The 12,871-nt window shown below is 33.0% G+C and overlaps 2 protein-coding genes across 4 annotated transcripts; one reads left to right on the top strand and one right to left on the bottom strand.

Moving 5' to 3' along the window:
* Positions 1-1,787: 1,787 nt before the first annotated feature.
* Positions 1,788-4,466, bottom strand: LOC124819646 (Protein kinase superfamily protein). The gene has a single exon (XM_088109244.1). The coding sequence runs from the start codon at positions 4,227-4,229 to the stop codon at positions 1,788-1,790; it is 2,442 nt and encodes an 813-aa protein (XP_087965370.1). The 5' UTR covers positions 4,230-4,466.
* Positions 4,467-9,834: 5,368 nt separating this feature from the next.
* LOC124819645 (uncharacterized) lies at positions 9,835-11,605 on the top strand. Of its 3 annotated transcripts, none has more exons than XM_047291199.2 (3): positions 9,835-10,337; positions 10,960-11,059; positions 11,265-11,605. In XM_047291199.2, the coding sequence occupies exons 1-2, from the start codon at positions 9,954-9,956 to the stop codon at positions 11,044-11,046; spliced, it is 471 nt and encodes a 156-aa protein (XP_047147155.2). In that variant the 5' UTR covers positions 9,835-9,953; the 3' UTR covers positions 11,047-11,059; positions 11,265-11,605. The 3 variants fall into 3 exon arrangements, with proteins under 3 accessions (XP_047147155.2, XP_047147154.2, XP_047147153.2); XM_047291198.2 differs by having other exon boundaries at positions 10,960-11,071; XM_047291197.2 differs by having other exon boundaries at positions 9,836-10,337; positions 10,960-11,605.
* The last annotated feature ends 1,266 nt before the right edge of the window (positions 11,606-12,871 follow it).

Raw genomic sequence — 12,871 nt, 5'->3', positions numbered from 1 at the left:
AATGAATGAAAAAAAGATAAAGAAATATAGAAAAAGAGAGAAAATATTTTAGTCCTGGTATAAAAACAAGATTTTGTAATAGTGACAAGTAAAACATTCTTTGTGTAACCAAAATTCTTTGTTTTGATGGTTAGTATGATCATTCTGTATGCTGATGAAAGATTTACTAAGGTCCAAGGTACTAAGGTACTAGCAAGTAATTAAACATAATGTACCAAAAAAAATGAAGTGTTCATTGATAAACAAAAAAAAAAACGAATTAGATGCAATAATGTTTGAAAAAAAAAATATTTGTTTCAAGTCAATCTATTATGAAAATAATTATAAATAAAGAAACATATAAGGATATTTGAGATTTAAAAAAGAAGTATCATGGATTTGAAAGAGTAGAGGTAGCAATTTCAAGTTTTTTTGGTGAGTATAATTTTTTTTTCTAGAGAATCAATTATCAACAACTTTGAAAGTGTGAAGATATTTGTTAACAAGATGTGCACACATTGTAACATAACGAACAAATGAATGTTCTTGAAAAAAATGCTCTAATGTATCTTATGCAATTAGGCTAGGCTTAATGTGTTTTGTGAGTGTGATTAGTAGGTACATGAAAAATGCTACTAACAATCAAATTGTCAAAAAAATCTAGTCTTACATCATGAAAGAAGAAAACATGTTGATGTAAAATTTTATTTGTTAAGAAGTCTTTGAAAACAAAAAATTATTGATTAAATTGTTTGCAAGAGTGAAGATTATAAGTCGCTAATCTATTTATCAAAAAGTTTAAAAATACTTGAACTTATATCAATTTTAGGGAGGGATTATCCCTATAATAATTTGTTAGATTTTATATAATTGAATCGGTTAGTACAATGAAAAAGATTATTATAATGCACATTGCAGTTTTTTTTTGTGTGTAACTTATCTTTATTTTTCAGTAGATATATATGTGTATTCAAAAGGCTAAAAGCCATATCATCATAGAAAAACAGAGAAAATTTTATATAATCCCTAGGTTATTTTGATTTGGTAGTCGTCAACGTAAGACTCAAACATGATAAGGGTGGCTATTATTATTCTAATTATTTTTTATTTATTTTGTAAAGCACTATATTAACAAGGATTTTATCTGACAATATGGATGCTATTTTTTTAAGAATGGAAACTAGATTTATTTTATTGACTTTTAATATCTTAGGTGATTATTTTTATTATTATTGATACTAATATTATTATCGTCATTAGTTTGTTTAAAGTTTTTTTTCTTTTTTTAAATATTGCCTTCAATTAACATTAACTATGATTATTTGATATTTAAATAATTTTATACATTAATAATTGAATATTCTATCCAAATTAAAAAATTAAAATTCAATAAGTTTAAATTAATTTATTGAAACAAAATATTTAGAATGAAACAATATGAAATGATATGGATTCAAATTAAATATATTTGATGTGTTCAAAGTAAAAAAATTCTTTATCTAAATATAAGATACTTTTTTAATATAAAGTGAAAGTGATAAGGGTATATACTTAATATACTTTTGTTAACGTTTTGCTATATTATGCGCCTAGCAAAAATCACAATGGAGATACAAATTTTTTCATATTGTTGATTTTTTTTGCACCACGATCAATTAAGAAAGTAGGGAGAAAATAAAAGAGTAGGCTCTTACACTAAAACTAAAGTTCCTGACTCCAAATCCAATAGCAGTCACTTTGACTTTGAACCTCTTTCTAATTCCTATGTATTTAACTCTATCTCAGAAAATACAGATCCTCGTTTGTGCCTATATTGCCCTTTTATCTTCAGCTTCATCAATCCGTGAGGCAGCTTCTTGTAGGCGCAACGCGTATTCCAAATGCCACAACACATCCCCCATGCTAGGCCTATCAACACCACAGTCTGCTAAACATCTCTCAGCAATTTCCACAAAAACACTGAGTGATTGAGGATTCATAGTAACACCAATACGTGGATCAATTATTTCATTCACCAATCCTCTTCTATTCTGTTTCTTTGCCCATTCAGCCAAGTTAATCTCTTCTGTTGGACGTGTTGGGCAAATAACTGGCCTAGCACATAATACCTCAAATAGGACTACCCCAAAAGAGTATATATCAGATTTCTGAGTTAGTTGTTGACTCCTATAGTACTCAGGGTCAAGGTACCCAAAACTACCCTTCACTGCTGTGCTAACTTGAGCTTCATCTGGGACAACCTTTGACAAACCAAAGTCAGAAACCTTGGCCACGTAATTCTCATCTAGGAGTATGTTTGTTGTCTTCACATCACGGTGTGTGATGCTTTGAGCTGCGCCAGTGTGGAGATAGTACAACCCACGAGCTGCACCAATGCATATTTCAAGCCTCTTTTGCCATGACAAACAAGGCAGGTCGAACCCGTAGATGTGAGAACGAAAAGGGCCATTAGCCATGTACTCATACACAAGAACCATCTCTGAGTTTTCATCACAGAAACCTATCAATGAGACAAGGTGGCGATGGCGTAGCTTTGACAGCATTTCCAGTTCTGTTCTGAATTCATTGATGCCTTGCTCTGAATTACCACTTCCTCGTTTTATGGCAACCTTTGTCCCATCTTTCAACGTTCCAAGATACACTTTCCCGAAGCCTCCAACACCAATTACTCTTTTCTCTTCGAAATTATTGGTGGCTTGTCGCATTTCACTAAAGGGGAAGAACCTTTTGGGCCCTTGTGGGGTGACACGATGATCGTGTTTATTGCTCTTGCGGGAACTGGATGCTGTTGACCCTCGACAACTGCTTTTGCTTGAACACGATATAGGGGAATGGACAGGAAGGGGGCTTGATGAGAACCTGTTATGATTTTCCCTACCTTGAGGCCTCTTTTTCCACCTTATGCAAGTTATTACTAGCAACAGAATTGTTGTCACAGCCAATGCAATTCCAACATAAGCCAAAATTTTCATTTCCATGGTTGTTGAACATGGCCCTTTGTATTTCCCATCAACAGAGTATAAACCGTCCAAGCTGTCTGCGATGTTGCTAATCTTCATCACCTCAAATCCATTCAGAATTGCATCGGTCGGGCCACGTGGGAGATTGGTCGGTCCCACCTGAACCAAAATGGAACCGTTTGTGATATCCCGTGCATTTAACACAAAGTCCTGGTAAAAAGCAGTGGCTAGAGCTTTGGTTTGCGATGATAGATTCAAAGCTGATACACCCTCAATCCCGTTGATGTACACATTAAAGTATAACTGATTAAGACTCCTGCTCAAAATGTCACAGAAATGCATTCTTATCAAATAAGAGTAGCTCCTATCCACGTTCACCATCCAACTGAGATTGAAATTCGGTAGCATGAATGTAGCGTTCTTCACGTGTACAGCACTTGCATAAACCAAGTTGGGAGCAATCGTAGGTGTAACCCTAGTATCAGGATACTTTATGCCTTTTTTGGAGACAGAAATAGTCTCAGAACCCTGTGGGAAGATGTTGTATGAACCATCAGTTTCCCATGTTCTTGCCAAAGTGTCGTCGTCAGGAGTTATGGTGGGACCACCAACGTTTATTCTGTAGGATACTTCAAGAGCAGAATTGAACAAGCCTTTGAATTCACCAAGTGGGGAAAGTGCAGTTGCTGAATCCGAAATAAGAGCGTCGGGGACTGAGACAACCTCAATTGCATTGATGAACGCAAAGGAGCCTTTCTTGGGCTTGAATTTGAGGGAAAATCTACTATCAGAAACGTTAACAAGGTATTCCTTGAAAACAGGTGAGTCATTGTTCCTGGCGGAGAACTCGTGCAGGAGCACATGGTGATTAGTTTGGACAGAGAAGACAGCAGTTGTTAGGTTATAGGAAGGGTTAGAGAGAGGGAAGAAGTAAAGGCGAACCCAAAGTCTACCAGTTTTGGATATGTAAAAGGAGTAGGTGGATTCCTCTTGAAAAACCCTTGCAGTTTGATACAAAGGAAGCAATGAAGAAGGAACAGAAGGGGAGAGATTTGAGTAAAGTGATATTTGCACATCTTCGGCTGTGGCTAGGAGAGAAGTGGTTTCACGATCAGATTTGAAGGTTCTTCCATCTGTGAGCTGAGTGGGGTGGGAGGAGCCACAATCAAGGAGATAGTTAACATGAGGTGTGAAAGAAGATTTGGCTAGGGTGGAAAAGAAAAGGTGAAGAATGACAAGGAATAATAGAAACGTAGGTTTGAGTCTGGTTCCTTTGTTCTCTACGTCCATTGCTGAGGTTGGACAATGAGGGTGGTGGAAGGGTGAAGATAAAGCATGAAAAAGAGGAAGAAATAAAGATGGTTTTATGTATGGAGAGGGTGCATGCAGCAGTTGGAGGAACAGAAGAGAGGTGTTTTGTTTGTAGCGAGAGAGAGAGGGAGAAGAAGAAAGTATTGTTGCATGTTAGAAAGGTTGTTAGAATCGGTAGAACGTTGGACCTAACCATGGTCGTTTCTCCTAAAATACTTTCAGATTTCATCAATCAGCAAGTACAAACCGAGTAACATCCAAACTAGAATCTGTTTACAAACAAAAAATTATGTTTTCGCATGATGCTATGCATCCAGACATAAATGATCATTGCTCTTAAGAAATAGTATCATTTAGATTATACATTCCACAACATGGATATTTATTTTATGTGATTAAAATTTATAGTAAAATCATATTTTTAAATATATAATATTATGATTCGAATTTATGATAAATAAGTATTTTTAATATACAAATTATATTTTATATTCAATAATAAAAATTTGATCTATGGCCTAGTTTGTTTTGTCATCCTGGTCACAAGCTTATTTACCTTCTCACGTGTTAAGAATGCTTCAATGTTGAAGGGTTCTAAATTTTCTAAAGACTTGTTTACCCTGCATTTTTTATCATTTCTTCCTCCACCTATAATTTTTTAAAATTTAAAAATTATTCTCTGCAATTCAAAAAATCATACATCCCACATTTTGTACTATAAGATTTCGAAATTCAATATAAGATTTTTCATTTTCTTATCAGATTTTGAGATCCTATAAAATTTAAAAAGAAAAAATTTTCGGATTTCGAAATTTGATGAAAAAAAAATTCTTCATCCGATTTCGAAATTCGATGAAAAAAATTAACCCTAATACTATTTTTGAAAATTAGAGGTGCATATTAAAATGTTTGAAGGTGAAGAGTGAAGTAGTCTTTCAAACCTCTTTTGGAACATTGGTCTTTGATGATCCATTTAGGTAATTACTCCACAGCGTTTCACCGTACCTCCAAAATTTTCTAAAAATTTTTTAAAATATGTGTAATATCTTCCATTAAGACAGTGATTAAATTTTAATAAAAGTAGAAGAATCTTTACCTAGAATTCTCAATCTCCATTAAAATATCTTGTTTTATAATTTTAAGATATATAATTATTTTTTAATGAAATATTTAGATTTTATAAATATATAAATATTTGAATTAATTATGAATTAAATAATTTTGTTTGTAAATATTAATATTTATTTTAAATTATTTTAATAAATTAATAATACTTAACACTACCTAAAAGATATTTTAAATTTTTCATATCATTTTTAAATAAATTTATCAATTTTAAATAAATTTATTTTTTATAAATTAAATTAATGCATACAAAATACCTAATTAAACATTTAGAAATAATATAATAAAACGTTTTAAAATAATCTAATAAATATTTATAAATAATATAATTAAAAAAAACTGTATCAGAAAAACATTGAATCTCGAAATCTGATTTAAGAAAAATCGGATTTCGAGATCGGATACTTATTCTTGTTTCTCATAATAATAACTTTTATATGTTTTTCATTTTTGAATAAGCACACGTTTTATTAATTTCATTTGTCATTAAATTTTTTAAATTTTTAGCATAAATTAAAATTAAAAGCACAATACAAATGTTATTTTTTTTAATATATGATAATAAGATTATAAATAATTAATAATACCGTTATCATTATAATATTCATGAAACATCATTAATTAGAGGACAAATTGGAATTTGAAAATGCAGGTGAAATCCTTGAAGCTGTAGGGTGAAACACCCATTATTGGATAATAGTCCGTTCTCTGGCGTTTCTTCGTGTACCGATTGTTTTGTTTTGCTTTCTGCACCCAAAAGTTTTCTATAGCTCCTACTTTACCCCTATAAAATATATATTGAATAAATAAATTATTATTATATGAGGTATATGAAATCCGGGTCATACACCATATTCTGAAATCTAGTTGAGGACTCCATCTCATTATGAAATTCGATTAAAAAATATATAAATTCACATAATTAGGTTTCAAAAAGGAAATAATTTACATAATTCGATCAGATTATATAATATGACTCAGTTTTGTTTGTTTTCATTACATTTGGGTTGTAATAAACAACACAGGTTTCAAAAAGGAAATAATTTTAATTTGATACAAACTTGAATGTAACCAAATATTATTTAAAATTTGAATGCACCAATTTAAATAAATTTGTATTATTATGATTGAATAATCAAATACCACCAATTTATTATAAATAAATTTTGTGGCATTAAACATACGAAGAAGAAAAATAAGATGAGTTAAACATGTTTTTTTTCTTAATTTATTAAAATTAATTCATTTTTAAAATTTTAACTAACTCACTTTTCTATTTTTAGAAATAAGTATATTTAATCATCTTAAATAAATGTTATTAAATTTATTTAACGTTTTATTATAATATTTTAATTACGACATATTTTCATTTAAATATTATATGTATTAAATTGAATAAATAATTCAAATATTATTATAAATTGTGTTTAAAATATTAATTAAATTTAGTAAAAACTATTTAAAAGATTAAATCTGTGACATCCCAAAATATATAGCAATGTATATATGTAGAATGCATCGATTATAATAATAGAAAGCAGTTAAGGGTACACAATAGATAGAATTAAGGAGTACAGCTATCCAAGTCTGGCTGAGAAGTTTTAAAACTTAAGTACAAGTTCATAATTCTCCAAAATACAAGACTAATGAAATTTTAAAGAGACCTAAAAAGTTTCCCGAAATGACGGATCATGATAAAATGAAGTCTAGAAGTCTTTCAAAATGAAGACTATATAACATAAGAGCTAGTAGAAATCCTAAGCACTAGGTGCTGGGTCTTCCTCAACTTCCAAAGCTTGCTCCAAAGGTACATCATCACCTACTGCTCACATCCAAAGGATTGGATGATCAACGCAAGAGGGAAAGCAAACACATGCAACACATACAAATGCAAGGGTGAGCTAGGTCTCAAACAATCATACAATTCATTTTCAACCAATCTAGCATTTACCAGAATATCCATACACATAAGTCATCATAAACATTAGCATTTATTTCATAAAACTCATCAAGACAAGCATCCTATCATGTTAAGACTCTAGACACGTCCGGACATAGAATGTATGTAGAGCTGGGGCGGGTTGTGCACTTGTGATGGCCTCTACTGCTTTGCAAAGCCATTGCCGAGGGGTTCCACCCGACCATACACAAGGCTAATCCGTTACCGCGGAATAGACCTCCAGTGATAGCGTCTACCCTAGGACCTCCCACTACTCCCACCACACGCGTCACTCCTCTCTAAGTGAGAATGAAAGACCGTTGGAGTGTTAGGGATAACCCCCATATGGAAGCCTCTTACATTCATTCAATACACTAACTGATCCCACCGAGAGATCTAATTTCCGATTAAATCCGACCATTTTAAATGTCATGATATTCCTTTTGGATCGACAATGTACATCATAAACCACTTATAACCACACACTTTCAACCAATTTGGATCACATGAAAATGCATTCATAAATTGTAACTGAAATATTTAAATAACATAGCTTACTGGAATGAGAGGAAATAAAACAGAAAACACCACCACTTAAATGGACGAACCCTGTTTGGACGAACTCCAAAAGCACTTGGACGAACCCTATTTGGACGAACGTCAAAAGCCCTTGGGCGGACACTGTTGGGACGAACGTCATACACCCTTGGACGGACACTGTTTGGACGAACGTCATACACCCTTGGACGGACACTGTTTGGACGAACGTCATACACCCTTGGACGGACACTGTTTGGACGAACGTCATACACCCTTGGACGGACACTGTTTGGACGAACGTCATACACCCTTGGACGGACATCAAACACTAGGTCGAACGCCTCCAATATGAACGCTCGCTACTACTTATGGACGCTCGCTACTAATTCAGCCCTGACCGAACGCTAATTAAACCTTCAACTGACCGAACGCTACTCAGCACATGGCATGACCGAGCGTTCAACTCCGACAGGGACGAACGCTCAGTTTGCACATTCTGCAGAATTTAATTCTGCAGAATTTAATTCTGCAGAATTCTCAGAATTCTGCAGACTGTATCAGAATCTCCCTTGGCCATTTCTAACCACTTTTCTCAACTTCTTAGACTCTTAATTCTCGTTTTAGACTTAATTAAACTTATCCAAATTATTTTAAACATTTCTACTACCATTTTTAAGTGATTAAAGTTCACTTTCAGCCCCAAACACTAACTTCAACAACTTAGGGACCCAAATTTGATTCTTACCACTTTGCACCTATCTTGACCAAATTAGTGACTCAAACAAGTCACAATACAGTGGGTGAAACTGTCCCCACAGTCCAAAAACATGACAAACCTCATTTACTCAAAATCACTACCTCACTTCCTCCAAAATGACCAAAAAGTGACCTTAAGACACTTGATTTCCTTCCTATCAACACCACACAAATTTTACACACCAAAACAGTTCCAACATACATAATTCATCACTCTAAGTCATCCCAAACAGTTTATAAACATCAATCACCAAATTCACGTAACACTCACACTTCCATACATGCATTTCAAGTTAGCAAAATTCAAAATTATGCTTCCAACAACATACCAATTTGAAATCATCATGCATTCACGTCATACACTAAATCGAAAAAGAAGAACTAGCTCCCCTTACCTCTAGTGTAGACAACCAAGCTCAAGTAGGAACCCTAGACCACTTGCTTGCACTTTCAAAATGTTAGAATCACCTATAAATCATCAATTGATGATAGAAAACGAATCTTAGCACCAAATAGAAGCTAGATTATGGAAGAAAACGAAATGGGTTGCATGCAACAAGTTCAATCACATGCTTACAACCCTAGGGCACATGAGAAAGGGGGTTTTCTTACCGGTTCTGATTAGAGAAAAGGATCGACTAAGAGCAAGACCCGCTACTTTGTGATCGTTGGGGCGGCACCTAATCGAGAATTTAATGGTTCAGTGTAAAGAATGGAAAGGGAGAAGATATAGGAGGAGGAGAGAGCTTGCAGGAAGAGGAATGATTTCTCAGACAAGAGGAATGAGTTAAAAATCAATGTTTCAAAACTAATGTAATTTTATTTTAAAGTACTCAACCTCTCATCTTTTGCCACTTGTCATCCCTTTTGCTGACTGAAATCCAAGTCCTTACAAAATCTATATATTTCTAAATATAAAAAAATTAATTGAATCAAATTTAAAAAATGTATTAATTTCAATTTTTAGGAATCCATACAACTATTTAATCCAATAAAATTTACGTGGAAATTAAAGAATCATTGTCTGTTTTGTTTGAAAAGTAAAATATTTTTTTTAAGAAAAAAAGTATAATGTTGAAATCATCGATAATCCGTAAAAGTACTTATAATTATCTGAATCTGAATTATATATGGAATAATATAATATTTAGGGTAACTTACGTTTATCTATAATTTAATTAGCATAAATTGTGCATCTTCAATCGAGTGAGAAATAATTTATACATGTTAGACATTTAAAATTTTGCAAAGAACCTTACAATGGAGTGCAGCGAGAACTGATGAAATGAATTAAAGAAAATGAGAAAGTAAGAAATTGTGATTGCTTCGTTGAATGAAGAAGCATGATGGGGAATGTGGATCCTCAACTTCCACCACTTCCAAATCAAAATGATTGGTCAATCCACGATAACAAGGACGATTTGGTATTTCCCCCAATTCACCACGAAAACCTCCAAATTCTCTCACCACATTCAGACAACCACACCCCCCAATCACCTCCTTCTTCCTCACCCTTCCATTCTCGGATTCGCGGCTGGACCAGTATCGCCCTCCAGATCATTCGTTCCAAGCTTTCCTCTTTCAGGAACAAAGGGGTAATTTGGTCAATTGGGGTTCCCGCTGCGGCGCTGTTAATGTTCTGCTGGATCATCATCGCCACGAAGAAGAAGAGAACCCTCACACCCAATGAAGCTCGTCTCATCTCCATCGTCAAGCAAAAGGAACAGGTTCGTTAATTTTATTTTTTTCTTTCATAAAATTTCCCCATTTTATGGGTTTTAGCTCATGTTAGCTCTTTTGGGTGTATTAGTTAACCATAGTATAGTTAAGCCTATAAAAAACGGAAGGAGACAACAATCGCCTATTGTTGTGTGGCATGGGATTTATATTGCATTAATCATGTGATTGCTTTGTTTCATTCCACTAAAAAGCCTCAAATTGGTTAAGAATCAAGGTTAAAATATAAATTTGTGAACACCTTTATCTTCCTTCTAATGAATAAAACAATGAAAATCCATGGGAGTTAAAACTAACAATATTTGGATTGAAGTGAACCTAACATTGTTAAGAAATTTAAGGTCAGAACAATTTTTTACAGTGGCAAGGTAAGAAAGGTTCAGGAGTCATATAGCAAATGGAATGGAGAAAATTTACAATAAAGAATGACCTGACCTTGTTTGCCCAAACGAGGAGAGGGGGTTAAACAAGGTCTATGCAAATGTATTTATGTTTTCTTTCTCTCATTTCTTTTGATTCATGCTCTTGAATATGTACACTTTTTAATACTCGGTTAGCTAGTCCTCCTTTGTTTTGGCTTCGTTTGTAACTGCTGGTTACCTCTGTTTACAGAAAATTGCCCAACTATTGAACCAGATTGCACAAATGAACGAAATACTAATCGATCGTCATAAAGCTGTGGCTGCTAAAGTGGAGTAGTGATTGCCTACAGGTTGTGAATAGGGTTGGTAGCTCACATTCAGAAGGAACAGTGAACAAGAGCGTCACCCTACAGTGATGCCGCTTTAATCTTTCTATTTTGAAATATCACTGCTTACGTGTGCATGTCTTCAATTTGCTTGTATTCTGCATGTGAGAGTTAGGTTGTAATTGACAGATGAACTAATCATGATTCTTCGCACATGTTCCTGCTACAGCTGAGTGACTGAACATCTGCAAAGCAAATGGCTGATGAATTGAAGTCCCAACTTTGAAGAAGGAAGTTCTCCACTTCTCATGATTCGTCAATGACTAGATCAGCATGGAAATGGCTGAATTCTCTTAACTGTACTAATGGTTACTCAACCAAGTTCTTTGTGCTATAGATGTTCAGCGCATGTTTAATTTGTTCAGGTCCTTGATGTCAACTAAATGACACCATATTTGGTGAGCTTTTTGGAAAATCCCATTTTTTTATTTAATTTATTTGAGATGCAAGCCATAGAACTTGTCATTCTACATAGTTTAATATATTTTCAGGCTGAATTACGGTTTTTCATTTGACTTCCTATACTTTTATTCAAAATAAAAGCCATGCAATAAAAAAATTGAACTGTTAATCACATGTAGAAAATTTTGCAGCGCATCCTCCTAGTTAACAATGATGAAATATACAGAACATAAGGAAAAAGCTGAGGTCACTTGGGTGTGTTTCATTCGGAGAAAATAATGAAGAAATAAGTTGAAAAAAAGAGTAAGAAATAAAATTAAATGTGTAGTTGTTTGTTGGAGTAGAAATAACTGAGATAAATAGGAAATGGTTAGAAAGATAAGTAATTTGATTGAAAATATATAGTGATATATGAAGATGTGAAATAGTAGATTTGCATGTAACATCTTTCTCATCCCTTCACCCCAACATCAAACAACCTTCTTTCCTCTCCTGATAAGTAAATCCAAATTCATTGGTATCGAGTATTAATGGAAATACCCAATGTTGACTAAAATATTCGGATGGAACATGTGTATGAATAATACTTGAATTTTTATAGTTGTCATCATTTTTAATTATTAAAATATTTTTAGTTAATTTGATACTTTGTTTTAAAATGTACCTAATTATAACTTTTAAATTTTTATTTATTATTTAAGACAAAAAAGTTTATATCTTTTTTAAAATTAAAATGTTCTTAATATTCTATTTTATTTGTTTCAGTTTTCATTTATTTTAAAATTATTTAATAAAAATTAAGACAGATACACGTCAGAATAAATACATTATTTGATTAAAAATAATAATAAGTATAACTTTTTATTTAAAAAATGGGACAAATATAATAAAAAAACCTACGGGTCTCATTGCAATCTCTACTCTACCAAAGAAGGAGTTGAATTTTAATCAAACCACAACTGTGCAATTATTTGTTAGGACAATGAAGGCGACACCAATAATGAATTGACTCAATTTGCAATTATAACTTGCAAGAGAAAACGATAGGGATACAGAGATAAGTCATGTGGTGTTAGGAATCTCTTAAAAAAATCCAACTAAATTCAGATTGTTGAGTTACCATCACCGTCAAACCAGCAAGAGTACTTTCATACTCTTTTTGATGCTGTATTGTTAAGTGAAAATTTATGTAAATCTCATTAACCCTCTATATTATTGGAGTAAGCATATAATTTTCACAAATGACAATGAGGTTGTAAAAAAAAAAATAGTACCAAAGAATGAGGCAATAGCCTAATACTAGAACTTCTGTATCATATTATAAGTAATAGTATGTTCCTATTCTTTGCTCATCAGCCATAAATGATAACCTGT

This window comes from Vigna umbellata, chromosome 1 (assembly GCF_029865625.1).
Source record: "Vigna umbellata cultivar VRB3 chromosome 1, Vumbellata_1.0, whole genome shotgun sequence".
In the NCBI taxonomy this organism is placed as follows: domain Eukaryota; kingdom Viridiplantae; phylum Streptophyta; class Magnoliopsida; order Fabales; family Fabaceae; genus Vigna; species Vigna umbellata.
Note: the sequence above shows the minus strand (reverse complement) of the source record. Positions and strands in the feature narration are given on the sequence as shown.

Coding starts and splice junctions, on each gene's coding strand:
- LOC124819645 (XM_047291199.2), top strand. CDS start 9,954: ATGATGGGGAATGTGGATCCTCAACTTCCACCACTTCCAAATCAAAAT. Junction 10,338..10,959: donor TCGTCAAGCAAAAGGAACAG/GTTCGTTAATTT, acceptor CTCTGTTTACAG/AAAATTGCCCAACTATTGAA.
- LOC124819646 (XM_088109244.1), bottom strand. CDS start 4,229: ATGGACGTAGAGAACAAAGGAACCAGACTCAAACCTACGTTTCTATTA.